We start from the raw sequence: 19,200 nt of genomic DNA on the forward strand, positions 1-19,200 counted from the left end.
ACATCCCTAGGAAAAGCTCATCCAGTAATGAAATCTATAGTGAGAAATGACCACCCAGAAGCAATAGTCACTATACACAATTAATGAATTCATTCAGCCAGCCACTAAATCAAAACAGCAAACCAGACTCTTAGTCACACAGAGAAACATTTCTCAGTGCTTCTTATATTGTATTTTGCTTAAGGTCTACATCACCAATTGGTTATTTCTTTAATGCTTAACTATTTACAATATAGTTTTAAAGTTATTTAAAATTTAAGTGTCACTCAAGGATACTGTTTAAGAACATATTGTTCTTTTCAGGTTTCTAATTCTGAAGGAAATTAGTATCCACAGATGTATTTTCTGGGTCAAAGCCTGTGAGTATCCAGCAATTCAGGACAAGTTACTATTGCACAATTAACTTCAGCTTTCCAGAAAGGGTCCTAGCTCTTCCGTTTGTGGGGTCAGCACACCGTGTAAACAGGCTTCAGTCATTCAGAAAGCCTATTGCTGCCTGAAGATCATGCATTTTCCTTCTACGAGGGATCCATGGGGCCTTTGGGCAGGAGATCCAAGGATAACATCTTAAGAATTTGTCAAAAATATTTTGAAAAGGTTCATTTACTATCAACTATTTTATTTATACGTAACAACAAACTAAAATAAGAGAAATTGTACCTCTGGAAAAGCTCAAAGCAAGAGACTATTAAGAAACAAAACAGCAGCTTGATTCAAGACTGAAAAACAGAACCAAACTTCCCAATCCTTTGAGTTACAAATGCCTTTTTCCCTGCTATAGATCATCTTGTGTCCCCCAGTGGTTCCCTCATCTTCCTTTGGTTTTCACACAAAAAGAGAAAGGAACATTGAAACATCCTGATGCTTCCTCTGTTGAGCTTTGAACACCAGGCTTCAATGCAGGAGCTGCTCATGCTCCTGGTAGGAGCCCAACACCGACGCTGGGTAGAAGAGGCAGGAGCCAAGGCGATTCTTGGGTACGACTGGATTCGGGCCATTCTCTGCAAGCTCCGAACAACATTTCCACCTCCTGCTCTTGGAAAATAGAGGCGGTGAAGGACAAAGCTGCCTGGCACTCCCTGACCTTCTGACGGCCGAACTCCTTTACGCTGAAATCACGTTTATTGCTGTGCTTTTTTTTCTTTTGGATGTGACTTCTACACACCCGTGACCTAAACTAGCACCAACTGAGCACAAAGGATTGTGCTGATACTCCAGGCTTTTTCCAACAGCAGGGTTTACTTAGTGCCAACATTTAGTGCCAGCTCAGTAATGAAAGGTCACACTAATTCCTTTCTTCCAGATTTTCATTCTCTCAAGGAGGGCAATGGGGAGAGCCCCTACAAGGTGACTCAGGACCAAGAAACCTGACTCCAATTACAGTTATTGCAGTTATGATTCCTGAGTGAACCTATTAATCAAAGGCTCTGCACAGCAAGATCTTTAATCTGACATAAATCCTTTCAAGTCACTTTCAAACGTAGGAATAAAACCAATTTTCCTTCTCCCAGTTTCAATAGTAGCCAAAACCTTCCCTGCATCCAACAAAATGCACGTGCCCTCTCATTCATAATTGCCATATCATTTCCTGGGCCAATTTTTCAAAAGGCAGTTTCCACCTGCACGCATACACTGCTGCATTCAAGCTTTTACTCCACACTCTTCCACATTTATCAATATTGCATACCAGCCCCTACAAATCCAATCAAGAATCGGGACCGCACCACATTAGGCACCATAAAAGACAAAGATAAAGGTCTGCCCTCTGCCCCTACAAGTCCACAAATCAGAAGTCAGCTAGGAAGAGGGGACATATCTGCACCTGAGCATAACACAGTCTGTGTAGCATGTGCACTTGGGGGGGGGGGGGTGAATCTGAGCACCAACAGAGCAAAAACAAGCCAAAGTGCAAACCCAGCACCCTACTGCTTCTTGAAGAATTTTGCCCGTGATATTACTGACATGGATTTTGCCTTGAAGACATACTTACAGATCTTGAGACAAACTTTTTCAGGTATCTTAGAACAGGTAAGTCCATAGACCCACAGTGAAAACCAAAAGTTAATGACACGCATTAAATAGCAGCCAGACAACTTCTCATACACTGGACAAAGCCCTGACAGTCATCAATTAAGATGAAGAGTAAAAGCAGCCTTTCCCTTTTTTAATTGCATATTCCACAGGGAGGAGGGTGAACGGCAGCCCTGAGGGCCGAGCCCGGCCGCTGCCGGCTCTGCACAGCCCCGCAGATCAGCCAGCTGGAAGGCAGGACACCAGGCACATTCCCCGAAAGGGCAAAACACAGCTTTTGCTGTGACATCCTCAATTTACCCCATTCTGAACCAGAATTGCAGGAGTTAAAAGTGATGAAACATAATTGGGGAAAGGAAGCATGGGGGATACTCCCACCAGTGACTATTTTGTGAAAGGCTTCATTACGTTAAGCAAGCCACTAAGGCTGCTGCTGCGGTAGGACTTGCTGGGTGCGTTTGGACCCTAGCAATGACGACACAGTTGCAGGCAGCCTGCTCCCCATGTAGGGAGTGGAGACAACCACCTGTCCACAGCCTCAGTACAGCTGCTCTCCAAGTGACCGACGTATAAGCAAATCTACCTAAACCTGCCTTGGCGCTCACCACAGCACTTCTCAACTTAGGCACAGCCAAAAAAAAAAAAAAAAAAAATTAAAAAAAAAAAAAATCAGTTCTAAGGATCTCTTCAGGACAGCTCAACTTTGTTGCGAGGACACTGTCTGCTGCCCCTTGCAGCCACACTCCACTGCTTCTCCACGCACTCAGACAAGCTGCTTCCTTTAGGCAATACACCTACGAGTGACATGCAACAACAGAAACTCTAATTTGTTGGTGCTGTTTTGCCCTGAGAAGCATCAGCCTAGAGGAAGAACCCAGCAATACATTTTACACTTTCCAGCCAGCGTATTAATTTTGCAGGCCCTGTCACGCTACTAGCGATGCGCAGAAGCCATTGCTCATGCCACTTCGTGGTCTCCACTTCCACCCTCTTCTGATGACTCACCTCCCTGCAAGCATACTACGACAGAGAGGGATGGCACACAGGCATTTTGGAAACACCAACAGGCGGTCACTACGGGAAAGAGCTGAAAAAACAGCAATGGGAAGAGAGGTACAGAGATGATTTTACCTATGACTTGACCTGAGACTCAGAGATGCCGTTTCTATTCCTGGCATTCCCGCTGACCTCCTGGGAGCACGAGCAGATCTCATCCTCTTTCTGTGCCTCAGTTTTCTGATTGCTCAAATGTGCATGCATGCCCATAAAGCAAGACAAAAAGCAGCTAAAAAATCTTAGCTTTGGACGTGGTGTGAAAATCCCACGTCTTGCTTCCAGCTCTGGAATACAGTCATATTGTTCTAATAAACTTTGGACCTACCTGCTCTGGGAGGTCTTTGACATGAAAGATGGCTACAAATTTTCAGGGCACTTACAAAAGTCCTATTTCATCACTCTTAGCTTTTTGGCTGGAAAGACATCTAGAACACAGAGGGAGCCAGGATTTTCCTTTTGAACAGCACACAGTCAGACCAAAACAGATGGCTCCTTCTGCACGTAGCCAGGGCACAGGCCAGTCCAGAAATTTCCTGCAAAAAACTTAGCTTAGAAAGTCTAGATTAAAACAATATTGATGAAAGGCATCCAGTCTTTCCCCCCAAAGCCTCCAACAGAGGACATTATGTATCATTCTCTCTATTTTACAGATGAGAAACACATGACAGAGGTCCCTTGTCTCATGTCATTTAACACAGCAATGCAGCACCAGGAACAGGAACTACTCCCATCTCTCAGTCTAGTGTTTATTCAAACTGATTTTTTTCTTTAAAGCTACCGTAACAATGATCCACAATGACGAACAGTAACTCCACTGCCGCCTCAGACACCGACTTTCTCTTACCTCTTCGTTGCTGGTGGCTCATAGCTTATCAGAGTTGCTGAGCCAGCCCGGTTTGCAGGCTCGCATGTTAGCTGCTTACAAAGACAGATCTCCTTCAAAGGCAGTCTCTCTTATATTTAGCCTTAAAAGGGCACAAAAAGCCCATTCCATGGCCAGGTTTGTCTCTTGTGTATGGAAACTTCTAGGCCAAGGAGATGATCTTCAATTTAAAACTCTACTTATACCTGTCTATAAAGCAGAGTGAAACTCAAATTAGGCTCATAAAGGAGAGACCATAAGCATTATCACAAAACCACTGCTTTTCCCACCAGGCCTCCTGGTGTCATATTGACAGATACTGCCGTTGCTTACCCCACTCCCCAAGCCTCTGCATCTCCCCCCCACTCACACACAAGTAGAAAATAAATCCCAGCGCCAGGCACTGTAACAAACTCCGCAGGAACAGAATATAGACACATACGCTAAACTCGATTCCTCGCTGGAGGAAGAAAGCTGCCTTCCCAGCTTATTATTTCAACACAATTGCTTCTGATTCAGTCATGCTGAGAAAATACAAGGAAGCAGAAAAACAAGAGTTCTCAAAAATTAATTAAAATAAATTAGTTCCTGATGGAAAGGGAAAGTTGAACACATCCTCTAAACTTAAAGCCACCATTAAGTACTAATGACAGAGATGGATCCAGCCACTTTTGAGTGGAACTTTTCCCTTTTTCTTTGCTTTAAGGAATGTAGCACAGCACCGATACTAGACAGAGCAGTAACATGCCGCGTGGTAAAGGATGTGGGAGTGCAGATTGTAGCGCTATAACCTCTTAAGAGCAGAGGCTGAGAGTATTAGTGGAGTCCCCCCTTGCATGCCTGACGAACAAACTCGATGTCACTGAGCTTACCAGAGAGTCGGCTCACACGTGTGCAGTGACTGGATCATGACTTGTCACGAAATCCCAGCTCCCGTGAGGAGTAGAGTGGACAGAGGCTGAATGATTGAGTTCATAGTCAATCATATTGCTGAGTTTCCTTTCACAAAACCAGGTTAACAAGGTAAAAAAACATCATCTTCCATTTCAGTACAAAAGAAAATTCAGGATAGCATATTCTTATTTGAAGACATCCCTTAAAAGGACGTTAAACTACACTGATTATGGAATGTAATCCAACGTCCCCTCCAGTTTCTTAGTGTTGCTGAGAATCTCTCTGCTGTATTGATCTCACTGGAAGTAGTGCTTTTAAAATTAATTTCAGCTATCAAGCAACATGGCTCATTATTGGTTATTTGAAGCATGCAGTGCTTATTTGCAGTACAGAAACAGGTCTTGTTAGTAGGAAAATACAGTAATATGAAATTCAGGCTCATTAACTCCTCCAGAAAGCTTCAGCCCTGCAACCACCTAAGCACTCCCAAGGTACGTTGTTATGTGGGGCAGACACCCTGACACTGATTCAGCTGCGGCCCGGAGCAGAGGTCCCTCGTTTCCTCTTAAGCATTCTTTTCCAAGGAAAAACATGCTCAAGGACCAACACTGCCTGTTTTTCTGCTGTCTATATGGCACCAACACGCACCACTCCGTGACTGGAGCTTCCTAGGGATTACTACCACGCTGCTAATGAATAGGAGAGTTTATATCAACACCGATAAACTGACAAGAGGCGCTTTCCAAGTTCACTCCAAAATGTTATTTCAGAGAAACAAAAGGAGCGAAGTGCAACGTAACACTGAACAGATTCAGACGGGCTGCTCCGAGTCACAAGAATTGCCAAGCCGATCCTTTCAAACAGCCCCCGAAAGCCCACGGATGCAAAGCAGCAGAACAAAGCAGTGCTCCGTCTCTGACACCCTGAGAGGAAGGCTTACACTCTTCTCTGCATAAATCACTGCAAGCAACAAACCAGAGACAAGTATATGAATGTGTAAGAACAGCTAATGGATAGAAAGGAAAAGGGAGAGAACAGCTCGTCACATGTATGCCACCACAACAGGAGACCTCCAGCACTGCTGAAAACACCTTTGAGCAACGACTTCACAACAGCCATCTCCCCAGACGGGTTTGCCTTCCATGAATCCCTAATCAACGTATTTTCTTATATTCTTTCTTCACTAAAATAAAACTTAGAATTTTTTTTTTTTTTTTTTTTTTTTAAACTGTGAAGCAATTGCAGGAAAAGCTCTACGACTGATCACGTGACAATATTTAATCTCCTTTTCTCCACTATACTGTACGACAAAACAAGCCCCATGAGTGAAAGGGAAGGCTGTACATTTATCAGTCTGCGCTACCACATCCCCTGACCTATTTTATTACTAAAAATAGTTCCTCTTAGGTCACTGCTGCAAATTGAATTCTGCTGCTTCAGTGCCCACTGCAATCTCACGAAACTGCGTGCTGCCTACACACAAAACACTAAGTAGGTTAACTTATTCACTGCCAAGGATGCAGCTGGTCTCACACAGATAAAAAGAAAGGGATTTTAAGCAAAATGCTTTGTTAATGAGATGTTTTCTGCAGCACAGATTAAGCCCAGACCCAATTATTTACATTGGGCTGAGAATATAAATTATTGCCATCACCTGAACGCTTGGCATCCCATTTGCTGTATTTACAATACAGTTTTCAATATTTTTCTTACAAAGTATGTTTTCAAAGAAATTTAATGTTAAGAGTGATGGACTGGTAGCCCTAAAACCCTCTACTTGCAGAACAGCCGACAGGAACAAGGGCTAAGACTTTCACAGCAGGCCCCTTCACCGGGGCAAGTCTAGGAAGACATGAGACAAGTCAAAACGTTCCCAGTTGAAGACAACAATTTCCTCCACAAGACCAAGGCCAACTGGCAGCAAAAGCAGCTAATAACAGGACTCCCCATCCTGTGCCTCGACCATTAGATACCACGTGCCATCCTCCCAAAACACGCTGGGGGCAGCTTGGCCCAGGGACCCTATTACCTGCCAGCGCTGCTAAGGCCTGGGCAAATTCTGCTGGCAATTTCCTAGCGCGCAGCAGAAGCATCCAAACCTCCTTGATCATAGTTAATACCGTACTTTTCCAAGCCAAAATTTAGTATAAATTTGTAAACCAACTGAGTACTTGTCAAAACAAAAAACAAAGAGATCACATGGCTTATGAAGTTCTTCCGTCTTCCAAGACCTAGCTAAGCTGCTCTTTACAGATCGTTAAGATAGAAATCTGTGTGGCTTTCCAAGCGGCTGCATCACTGAAATGGATTTAAAAATGCTCTGGAAATGGATGTGCATCACCCCCACTGGAGTTTGGGGGGAAGACTGGGAAATATGTAATCTATTCTGAGTTAAAGGTCAAAGAAAACATGAAAGAATTTTTTTTCCCCAATAATATAATTGAGTCCACACCCCTGCAATTTACCATCTAAAACTTCAGACAGTTCATCATTGAGGCCAGACTCTGAACATCACTTTCTTACGACTGGGGGGAGGTCCAGAATCAGGAGGCTCTTGTGCTTCTAAAAAAATTTAGGACCGTCACTTTCCATCTGTTAAGCCCACACCACTGCGAGGTACTAATCAAAAGAACTGCCATATCTTAACTTCTATCACAGCAAGTTATAAATTAGAGAAATCCTGGCACAAAGACTAAAGAGGCACTTCCTGGGACTTGACCAAGCACCCCCATTAGACAGGATAGCAAGGGGCGCCCAACTCGAGCCAACGTTTCTGCCCCCGCAGCCCACTTGTGCGATCGGCAGGCACCGAAGGATCCCCCCGACCGCTTCTGTGAAGCCAGGCGAGGCCACTGCAACGCTCTGCAGAGTTTGACCTTCAATTCCAAGTTGTGAAGCTGGCTTTAAAATGGGGCCAAGGCTGGAAAGAACATAAGTTGCTCCTCGTGGCCAAAAAAAGTGACACCTTTTTTTCCAGGAACGACAAATCCCCCCAGCTCGAGGGCCTCTGGAGCTGGCACTGCAGCATGTGCAAAGCTGTCATCTCGTATTCACACTTGGTGAAAAAATAATTAGCTGACATCTCACACTCCATTTTGAACACCTGCAAACAAATGCTAAGGCAGCAGGGTACCTCCTCCCGCTCTCAGTGCTTTGCTTTGGGCTCTTGCTCCAGGAGCTCCGCTTCAGTGAGGAGCCCCCTTGGAAACCCCCATGTTTCCTAACACCTACGAGGACGCTTGTAAAGTAGCTGCACAATACCGATGCCAAAACCATCTGATCTGCCTGCACATATACCCATTTCCTTAGTCTGCGGCAGCTGCAAAATTAAAAATAGCTGTCATAAGCAAAACACGGCTGAAGATGAGAACGTTTGTTCATTTATTTCAGGCTGATGATGGTGTCACTGTTGACATGTTTGGGCTCTGAAAAGAGCACTAATGAGGAAACGGACAAAATTATAAAGGCAGAATAAAGAACGTTCTAAAATGGGAATGGAAAAATTACCCTCCCTTCAAGTTTACATGGAAAATCTGACTAGCCATGACAAAATAACATGCTTATTTGGCTCTTCAGGCTGAATTACTTGTTAAATACAAGCAGAGCAATCATTTAAAGTAGCTTTTGCAGCTCTTACGAACATTATCTTTCACCCCAACCAAATGAGACTATTTTATCACATATCGAAATCATGTGCCATCATTCCCTCTTCAGGGCTTCAAAAAGGCACGATTAATAATGAATGAAATAGTATTGTATAATTTACTTTCCTGCTTTTAGTAACAACCCATCAGATTCTGAAATCCGCAAGCTACTTGGAGTCCACAGAAAAAGAGCCTTCCGCAAGGATGAAAAGTTGCATTGTACCTAGCAAAGGAGCAGGATCACGCAGGCACCTTTGTATTTTTCCTGGAGCATTGCCTATAAACCTACATCAATACAACGCGGATTTTGTGAGCCAAGCACGGGACGGGGGGCGTGCACGAAGGCCAGCACAGAGTCCACCAGCTTCCTTCATAAACCAGCAGTATCGGCACGTACAGCTGAATACTGCAAGGGAGCTGATCGTGAGGGAGAAGGCGCTATTTTTATCAGGTGAATCCCTGTGCGTTAGTCATGCATTTGTCATAGATTCCCTCCGTTACTAATTAGCCAGCTAGTCAAGCCTTGGTTAACCCCAGGCCAGCTCTGCCTCTCGGGGCTGCAAGCCAAGTTTCTCAAACCACGGGCAGGGCAAAGAGCCGTCAGCGTAACTTGCACTCCTGGTCTCGTCTGAGCTGCCGTTTCCCACCACCGTACCGCAGAGGACAGACACCTCCGGAAGGGCCAGGCTCACTGCAAGGCCACCTGACACCCACAAACAGGGAAACTGCAACCTTCGAGTCATCCGCATCCAACCGTGAAAGGCACCTCTGGAGACCTCTGGATAAACGTCCTCCTAAAATACACAGAACTCATGCAGCGAAACATAACGCAGCTATACAGAATTCAGCTAAACAGAAAAGCATCAGACAGTCACAGTTTAAGCCAATTTACACGTTCACAGGTACATTTAACTACCCTGGCAAGGTACTGTCCCCACAGGGCACAGTCGGTTGTGGGTTGCGAGAGGAAAACGCTGCTCCCGCAGCCCCCACTCACCTGCAGTCGCCCCCAGGCTGGGCTAGCCCCCACGGCTGGGCCCTGCACTGGCCTCGTGGGGCACTACGCTGCCTTTCTCACACTGGTACAACCCAAGCTAACACAGGAGCTGGGATTTGGACCACAGGATAATACAGATAATTAAATAAAAAACTGCAAGGGAAGCTGTTTTTCACAGGCACTTATGAGAGGACATTTCCATCATTATAGCATATTTCACCTCATTACACTTCTAAATATTTTATTTGAAGAGCAGAAACACTTCCAAACAGCAAGGTCAGAAATAAACAGGATCAATCACTGAGATTCACTGGCTTTGCATTCAGAGAGTAAAAAGAAAAAGCTTGATTTAAGATGAGAAGTCCTTTAAGATACAACTCTCTTTGTGTCACTGGCTTATTAGTAACATTTGTGTATGACTGCCACATAACCAAGAGTTGTAAGGATGATTTTTAAGAGCTTTATGAAGAACTAAGACTTGCATATACTGTTTAAGTCCTCATGCAACTGTTTAGTGTCCTCAGGATTATAAGATGCATGCTGGAAGCCTCACTACGTCTCTTCAGCTATTCATCTCGAGCCTGGTAAAGATGTGCAAAGTGTCTGCCTCTTGGAAATTACATAGTCCGTCTCTCTACCCAATAGAAAACTATGCATTTTCAACCATCACACACACACAAAGTCCGTACGTGTTTCAAACATGAAGCAGGTATACCTCCCCCGGTCATCTTCACGAAGGCTACTTCAACCTCACGTGATTAGGAGAGAGAAGGCAGAGCAAATACGGTAGAATGATTATCAGAGGAGAACTGCCCTCCTGGTTTATCAGGAAAGAACGTTTTGTGCTTTTCATAAATCCCTTTTCCCCCTTTTCCTGTGTTGCTGCTGTTCCAGCCCAACCCGCTGATGAGACTGAGGATTTGAACACGCTGGAGGATGATGTCTCTTATTTATCTACAGACCACTGCTCCTTTTGTGCAACGCAGCTTGCACTATTCTGAAGAAACATCCACTACCCCAAACGATTACTGACCCTGTCCCTCTTGCTGTTTGGCCTGACTAGCACAAGACAGCTGGTCATTCCAGTTCGATTACTGTGAAGGACAGCAGCACCAACACTTGACAGTGAAGCTGAGGCAATCCTTAAGATGGCTTTATTCTATCAAAATGATAACACAGCTAAACATTCCACGTAAAATGCCAATCTAAGTCTGGAAGAGAAACCACAAAAGATGCTGAAAAGCAAGAGATGCACAGTATTGACAAGGAAACCAGGCAATACTAATTTAAACCTAAAACAGTTTTGGGAAAACACAAAAAAGGACACCAAAAGACAGCCAGCAAATTCACAAAGGCCAGACCAGATGAGTTTTAAAGGACTGTCCAATTACTACTGCCATCATAAAAATATCACAGAAGCTTTAATTGCTTAACATCCAGTGCAAAAGCTCAGCAGTGCTTTTACTGAACCATTGAAATAGGCCATCTCATGCCCTTCATTAAAATGCAATCATCGGCTTCAACCAGTACCTCACACGGTGCCATAGGGCCCCGCACACAAACCTGGTCCACTTGGCAAGAGGCAACCCCTCTTACTGCAACTCACTTGTCACTGAGTAGCTCCTTAAAACACCGGTATGGACTTCACTGTCACTTCTTTGTCATTTTGACTGTCCAAAATACAGAATAATACACCTCAGCTTTCCCATAGTGAATCACAACTGACACAACTTGGAAGATCATCAACTATAGTTACACACAAGACTTACTTGACAAGGGTGCAGGGATAACAACGCCGCGCAGGGAGGTGGAAAGTGTAATTCTGGCAGTTTCCTTGGAACACAACATTAAGAGAGGCTTTGGGAACCTCTCTTACTTTGATGACCCCTCAGGCCCTCTGACAAAACACAATAGGGAGCAAGTCCGTGAAAAGCTGTTTTACCTCCTCCTTGAAACAGCTACAAAAAAGTGGAAGCTTAGAACCAGAAATACTTTAAAATGTATTCTATTATATTCTAGACTATCAGCCAGTGCTTGGCCTCCTCCTATTAAAAGGAGAATGAACATTATTTTAAGTATTAATATTTTAAACTATTGTAATATGAAAAGAGAAAAATAATATTCGACTGCAATTCAGAGATATGAAAAAAAGAGCTCAAATAACATCCAAAAGTCATCCCCTGTGCATTTGTTCCACATTTCTGTAACATACCAGTACACGTGTATGTGGTCCGCAGAGCTGGGTCACCACACAATGCCAATCCACAGAACAACTCAAGTGCTTCCTTCAAGGGTTATTTTCTTCAGAGCACTTTGTTCTGTCATTAAAATTAACATAAATTGTGCATAATTATGAAGTGAATGGGCCACAAACTGGTCTTAAAGCAAAGCAGCAATTGAAAAAATATTACCACATAATTACCCTCAGAACATGAGCACAGTAGAAGTTTAAAGAGAAATACCCAAACCCTGCAGTCAATCTGATGCATCATAAAAAAAAAAAAAAAAAAAAAAAAAAAACCCTTACTATCATTTCCTGTGATGAAATTCAGGCTGCTTTACAACATTCAAGAAGCTGGGCCTCTAAAGACAAGTGCATCCAAAAAATAAACAATAATCTAAAGATATCTCTAAAAATCTTGGCTGAAATCCCTAGGATTCCATGCAAGTGTCATGCATGTAATTTCCCAGCAAAGTTTATACCAAAAACGTTCCAGAAAAGTAACACAACTATTCCTGTTTTAAAGTTGTCAGCGACGAGAGATTCACCAACTCTGAATGGAGTCAGCCCTTTAAATTATATTTAAGAGTTATGAATTGTTGATGGCTGCTGACTAGATTAGGAACGAGTGAACTTCATTTCAAGAGACACTTTAATCTGGTGCAGTCCCACAGGGCTTTTCAGCTATTGTACTTGCTGGGGACTGCCTAATAGCTTGACTCCAACTCTTCTGAGCCGTGGGACTGCTTAAAAAGAAAATACAGAGACAGACAGATTATTTCACCATTCAAAACAGGTTTAGCTTTCCCACTGTATCCTAATATAGCACATGCTTTTTGCACTGTTTTGTCAGCAATTTCCCTCAATATGATTTCTTCTATTTAGGGATACAGAATGTACCCATTAAGATCTCCCCCAGGCTGAGGGAAAAAAGTGATCTGATGGAAGCAATTTCTGGTTAACATTTGCTTAAGTTAAGAGTACAAAACATTTGATTGAACTTCTGTATCTAGAAATGCTTTTCATTTTTGCACATCAGGCACCGAATAGCAAATGGGGGCATATTATACTACAGAAGATATTTACTTCATCAAGTTACAGTTTTACAGTGCTACGGCACTGTTAACATTTTACTGTCTTGGTCCAGTATTTAGCATCTTAAAAAGTTACTCAAAGTTGACCTCAGGTTTGATCCTTCTCACTTCTCGCAGCTCAGTAGACTATTTTACACTGATATTTAACAGACTGAAACCACCTCTTTGTCACAGGATAAAATACTTGGTTTCTGTCTGGCTTTTCTTCTTAGGTGTCAGTGCAAAAGACGACAAATCTCATTGGACAAAACACAGCCGCTGGACTTCACACAAGTTGCATGTACAGAGATCTCGCCTACATCACTCTTCCTATACCAGTCCGGGAATTAGAATAAATTTTGTAAGGAGTTTACAAAACTAGAATTTGAAAGTCTTTTTCAGGGGAGCAAGTTTCATGAATTTAGGCTGGATAGCAAAGCAAGCCTTCAGCCAGGCAAGGAGTGAGGATCTTGAACATTGTGCCAACAGGGCGAATGCAAAAGCAATCTAATTTGTTTCCACATGAACCTTGACAAACATGATCAGAGTAACATGATACAGTGCCCACAGCAGATGGGAGCAAGGCTCAGAGACTCAGGAAGGGCCTCGAGGTTCAGCTGCCCTGGCCCCGTCATCCAGCCCCTTCAGCCCTCTCACTCGTAGAGCCCGTGGGCTCAGCAGCCGTAGATGACACAGTCCTGTTGATTTCTGCTGCTCTTGCCCCACGTATCCTCCTGAGCACATCTCAGCTGGACTCCAGGCACAAAGCAAGAGCAGATACTATGATTATTTTGCAGGTGACTCTGCTGACATGCTTTGCTATCTCAAACTGAACTACCAAAAACAGTCCTGAAGCTCTCTAATCAAACTTTTACACGCACAGATTACCAATTGTGGACATGTGCTTCCTGGGATTAGGATGAAACTCATCACATTCATTTCTACTTGAGCCAATTGCCAAATCTGAGCTCCAGCCCTGGAAGCTTAAACAAATGCACAAAGTCTCTATAATAATTACCACTTCACCTCTCTTAGGCTTTAACTGCTCATATTAAATTTGCAAGCCAGCATTAATGATAAACAAAAGATTTTTACAAAAACAGCCCCACCAATCCTCCAAGTTAGAAGGCAACAGCTTCACAAAGCGTAAGAAAGTTCATAAGCATAAAGAAACACATCTGAAGCAGGATACTTTAAAATGAGGTCCACCTCCCTTTCCAGAGGAGTTGTAACACATCTGCATCACAAACTTTAATGATAGATTTCCTGCATGTCTAGAGAAAAAGCTCTTGTTCAATTTCTGGCATTCAATATTGCTGGGGAATCCTTTTGCTTAATTGGTGTTTATGCTATTTTCCTTGCAAGGAACATGCCATCACAGAGTCCTGATCACGGGAATCAAGAGCCAGCGTGGCCTTGGTAAGTGATTTTGCCTTTCTGCTTCCCCTTTTCTTGTTTTCAACTGTATGTCCTTCACTGGAGGGACTAAATCCTACTACATGTTAGCCTTAAACTTTTGCTGGTTATTCAGGGCACTATGATAGTGAGCTATGATTACACAAATTTGTTTTGATCTCAGTGAATGGTCTCATCCGAAAGCTGCTCTTGGAAGTCAGTCTTCCCCATTTTCCACTGGCATTTTGCTCTGCCAGAATGGAGTTTCCTTTCCTTAGAGTGAGAAGGCAGCAGATGGGAGAAGGAGGAGGACCCAGTGCAGACAGAGAAGCACTATATACAACTCGTGCCGAACTTGTCAACAGAACAAGATTTCTTTACTATAGTGCTTAGAAAAAAAAATAAGTGGTTTCTTCTTTATTCAAAGAATGTAGCAGGGACACGCAATAACATTTAACTCTTTAGTTCAAGCTATCCAGATTTTAGCTAGGAGAAGTCTTGCTTTGCAGTCAACTCCATCAGCAGTGTACTGTCTGGACTGAAGGGATCTGAGTGACATCTGAGTGACAGCAAACCATCATGCCACTCCTGCTATAAGTGGCAGGCATCACAAGGCTTGGATGAAAGCAGAATGCACCAGATTGCTGCCTCCCTTTATTAGTATGTGGTAAAACGAGCGGCAGGGCCAAAAAAGCTTGCAAATGGGGTGGGAGTGACCACAGGACAGTAAAGATAGGAAATCCCTATTTCTTTAACTTTTTTTTTCTTCTCATTTGCACCAAAAGTTCACATCAACAGTAAGGTTATAACTGGCCAGATTCATCCAAAAAAGATAAACTGGCAACCCTGATATCTCCACTGTAGCACAGGGATACAGACAGGCTTGCAGCTGCCCTCCTCCCACCTGGTTTTACTCATGGTAGGCATAGAGACCAGCGAGGTCCAAGCGATTTCTTCCCGTACCTGCCACAAATATAACGGACAAAAATAATATAACCAAAGTGCTCATTTTTTATCCTAAATGTATACATCCACATCTAGGAAATGGCCAGAAATACTCATTGCCTCCATCTGCATCATACAGAACGAGCAAATACTGTATATTTGCCGTCCGTAATACATCACCCTGCTAGGTCACTGTAAAGCAGCCATTAACATGATGAATTTATATACAACCGCAATTTTGAAAGAGTTCCATCTAGGAGGGTTGGTGGTTTTAAAGTATTTGATCTACTACGCATATCAGCAGGAAACAGAACAGGCCAGTAACAAACTATGAATTATTGCTACCAGAAAAAGGGAAAAAATTTCCCAGGAGTTGCAAGTAAGCATTTATTAACATTGAAAAAAAAAATACATTTTGGCAAAGGTAACAGCTACCAACATTCTTTTAATACAACAAAATTCAACAGGCTACATGGCAAAACAGTCCTTACCTCTTGAGTATACATACAGCTTTTACCATTGATGCATCGCATACCCAGAGTCCTGTGCATTCATTTAACAGTACAACATATGGAGGGCTTTAAGAGATATGCCTTTGATCTCATTCAATTTAAAAAGACCTTGAAATGTTCAGAACTGAGAAAAACAGTACAAGAGAAAGCAGGCAGGGGGAAACCGTTCATTCAGGGCAAAAAAAACCCCAATGAGCAAGAAGGGATTCTGTAAGCCAGACCAACCCGAACCTACCTTTCAAATCAGTTGAACTCTCTACCTCAGAATTAAGCTACAACAGGGATTTGTGTTGTCACCTTGTCATTGTCCGAGATGCCTCTGCTCAGCAAGAGGGCAGATGGTCTCAAAGAAAATCAAAGGCATAGCAAAGACAACCTCGTCTACAGCAAAGCATCTGCCTAGTTGTTCAATTTCTTGGCAACCAGATTTGTCACCAAGGTCATGATGGCGCAAATATTTTAAAAATTAATAGCAAAATGCCTAAAGAAAGGGAAAGGAAAATGACAAGTGGTACATGTTACTAGAAGCTTTCCCCCCATGGTTAGTTAAGTTACAGTTCAGAGCACCGGCCTCAATGAAAAAAGAACAAATCCAAAGTGGGAAGCCCATCAGATTCAGAAAATCTTTCTGATTCAAAATTCTTGAATGACAGAAATTCCCCCTCACCAACAAAAACCACTATCTTAGAAACTGAAACCTTCTATCCATGCACGTCCTTCCTTCACCAAAGGACTGCGTCTTGCATTACAGACAGTCTCACTGGCATTGGTGCTCTCTGGGGGATATAGAACAGCCTGATTCTCTTTTACAAGGTGAATAGGAGATTTGAGGACAGCTTATAGATTTTTAAGTCACTAGCACTGCAGGTCACATAACACCAAAAGCTTGAGAACCTGCTATATTTTGCAAAGTTCCCCAGAGGAACCCAGCCTGGAAGGCCCAAAGGGAGGGCCATAAAGCACATCGGAGGTCACCCTCAGCTGATGTAAGCACTGGAAATTTCACTGTGGAACAGCATCACATGAGCCAGCTGAAATTTCAAAAAAGTTCAAAAAATGATGTACAAAGGAGCAAATATGATTCCCAGGCTCCCCCGGCACAACCTCACACTCAAGGAGCAGCACAAATAAAAACCAAACAGCATGTGTTACCCATGTATAACAGCACAATTTAATGTCTGCTTTTACGTCGTCTTTATCAGCTGATTTGGCAGCTTTACCTCTTCCACGTACTGCCTTGGGCTAGTGTTTCTCATCATAATCACCTTACAGTAATGTAGTAATTTTTTCCAAAACAGGGCTACAGAGCAGAGATAAGTAAAATGTTAAATCTGTGCTAAGGGGAAAGAGAAGCAAACTAATAGTATAGCATGAATTCCTGGCATCAAATGAAGGTTCTCCTAGAAAACATTTAATTTAGCATATCAGTGCTATAACATATACAAGCAATATCTAAGCCAGAATCAATACCTTATAGATTATCTTCTCAATGTAATTATTCCATTAGATTTGTAGAGAGGAGCAGCATCCAGGCCAAAACACTCCCTAAGCTAGGGAAAAAGTCACTAAGCTAGGGAAAAAGTCACTAAGCTAGGGAAAAAGTCACTAAGCTAGGGAAAAAGTCACTAAGCTAGGGAAAAAGTCACTAAGCTAGGGAAAAAGTCACTAAGCTAGGGAAAAAGTCACTAAGCTAGGGAAAAAGTCACTAAGCTAGGGAAAAAGTCACTAAGCTAGGGAAAAAGTCACTAAGCTAGGGAAAAAGTCACTCTCTCTTCTGGAAATCTGTCAAAAAGGACTCAACGTACTATTAAGTCATTATTAAAAAAAAAAAGAAAAAAAAAAAGTAAGAACACCAACCGGTTTTAGATCATCTGCTACCAGCTTTAACAACTTTAGATCTACCACAATCAAATCCGTATGCAATACATGCATTTTGCTCCTCAAAGAGTGATGGGCACCAAGAACTTCATGTGTAGCAGTAGTCTCTCACTTCATTCAGCTTCCTGCTAACCGCAGTTATGTTTGAAGCTGTGCTATAAACAACTCTAACACACTTGACCTGATTCCTGTTTGATTTACTTGATTAGCATGAATATATCAACCCTTCTCATTGCTCCACAAGAAATGTTAAACATGTTGTGGTAAATGTCCCTGAAAGCCCCATTCAGCACAGCTTTCAATCCTTCTGACTTTATCGCTGCTCATACAGCCCAACAACCTATAAATAAAATAGGGCAAACACTTTTCAGAAATATAAGAAGTCCCTCTTCAGCCTGGTTGCTCCTCAGAGACTCTGCAAAAAGCATAGGAAAAAGAGCAGAATAGTGAAACTAGTCTCGAAAGCATTTTTAGTTTTAATTATGGAAGGGAGGTAACAAAGTAAAAAAGTGTTTCAGTGAAACAAGCTCAAAAAACAAAGACAGATAAAGGGTTTAGTTGGTTGGCGGTTTTTTGTTTGTTTGTTTTTTAAACAAATAGGCCAACTTCTCATCTCTGGTTTGACCTTTCCCATCTTAATCATTTTTGAGATACTTGCCTCTCTAAAGCCAATGAGTTTTAACAGAAATGCTTTGTTTTTCCCTGAAAGCTTGCTCTAGGCTTGCAAGCTTGAATAGCTGCTTTAACTAAAACAATCCTGCTTGCCAGCTAATTCCGATGGATTTTCTCTACTGTAATTTCCAGTACTTTCAAGTTTAAAGTCCTAACTCCTGAAGTGTGGAAAGAAGAAGGATCTGTCCTTGCCTTGGAAGGTTAGAAGAACAATTCCCCATCCACCTCAGCTTACAAAAGCTTCGAAAAGTCTGCTCTGGCTGTGCAACTACAGTCTGCCTGGTAAGCCATGCAAGGGTTATGTGTATTGTCCCAGTAGTACCATTACCGTTCCCTATTTCACCACCAGCTTCACATTATTTCACAGGCATCCTTACAGCATCATCTCTCAGACCTATGTCAGTGTTAGCATCCCAGACTTCAGCTTTAGTTTTTAAAGGATCTTTCTGACCTTAATGATGAAAAAGAACAACTTGAGAACATGACCAAAGAACACTGTAAAATCCTAAAACTGGGCAGCAAATATGAATTCAAAATGTGCATTTGTGGAAAACCTCAAGTCACAGGCAAGCCAATCTAAAAAGTAAAATAATAAATCATTATTTCTGCTGTTTTTATTAAATAAACCAAAATCTACCTAAAGTATTTGAGATGAGTGCGGTTAACAAGCCACAAAAACAGTCCGAAGGAAAAAAGCTTCAGATATTATTCACCTGTAGCAGACGACTAACTGAGCCAGGGCAGGTATGCTCATTTGTGCACCGAGGGATAAAATTCTTATTGCTCCATACAGAAGCCGCGTAGCGGGTATACACAACCCAATGTATTGCACAGCAACATACTCACTCCTGAGGGGTCACAAATCCCACAGCACAGTAAGGACTCTCCTCACTCTAGCTTTCTGAATATACTCCCTGCCTCCTGTCAACCCATGACTTAAGGTATGACATTTCTACTTAAGGATACACTCCTAGGTTTAAGTGTTGATGTTGTCACGTGTACAGAATGCAGAAATATCAG

The 19,200-nt window shown here is 42.6% G+C and overlaps 1 protein-coding gene and 1 long non-coding RNA gene across 4 annotated transcripts in view; one reads left to right on the forward strand and one right to left on the reverse strand.

The window, feature by feature from the left end:
• SERGEF (secretion regulating guanine nucleotide exchange factor) overlaps positions 1 to 19,200 on the reverse strand; it is a 153,735-nt gene that overhangs the window by 36,562 nt on the left and 97,973 nt on the right. The window contains exon 11 of one of the 3 annotated variants that reach the window (XM_064513111.1): positions 11,744 to 11,802. The exons of the other annotated variants lie outside the window; for them this stretch is intronic. Coding sequence (XP_064369181.1) covers positions 11,759 to 11,802 — 44 coding nt within the window. The 3' untranslated portion in view covers positions 11,744 to 11,758. Of the gene's footprint in view, positions 1 to 11,743; positions 11,803 to 19,200 lie in introns of those variants that run through there. 3 annotated transcript variants of the gene reach the window in all.
• Positions 13,921 to 18,790, forward strand: LOC135328663 (uncharacterized). Its single transcript, XR_010389623.1, has 3 exons — positions 13,921 to 14,197; positions 18,313 to 18,462; positions 18,548 to 18,790. It is a non-coding gene; the product is annotated as an uncharacterized LOC135328663 (long non-coding RNA).

The sequence above is a fragment of the Dromaius novaehollandiae genome, chromosome 5 (genome assembly GCF_036370855.1).
Source record: "Dromaius novaehollandiae isolate bDroNov1 chromosome 5, bDroNov1.hap1, whole genome shotgun sequence".
In the NCBI taxonomy this organism is placed as follows: Eukaryota; Metazoa; Chordata; class Aves; order Casuariiformes; family Dromaiidae; genus Dromaius; species Dromaius novaehollandiae.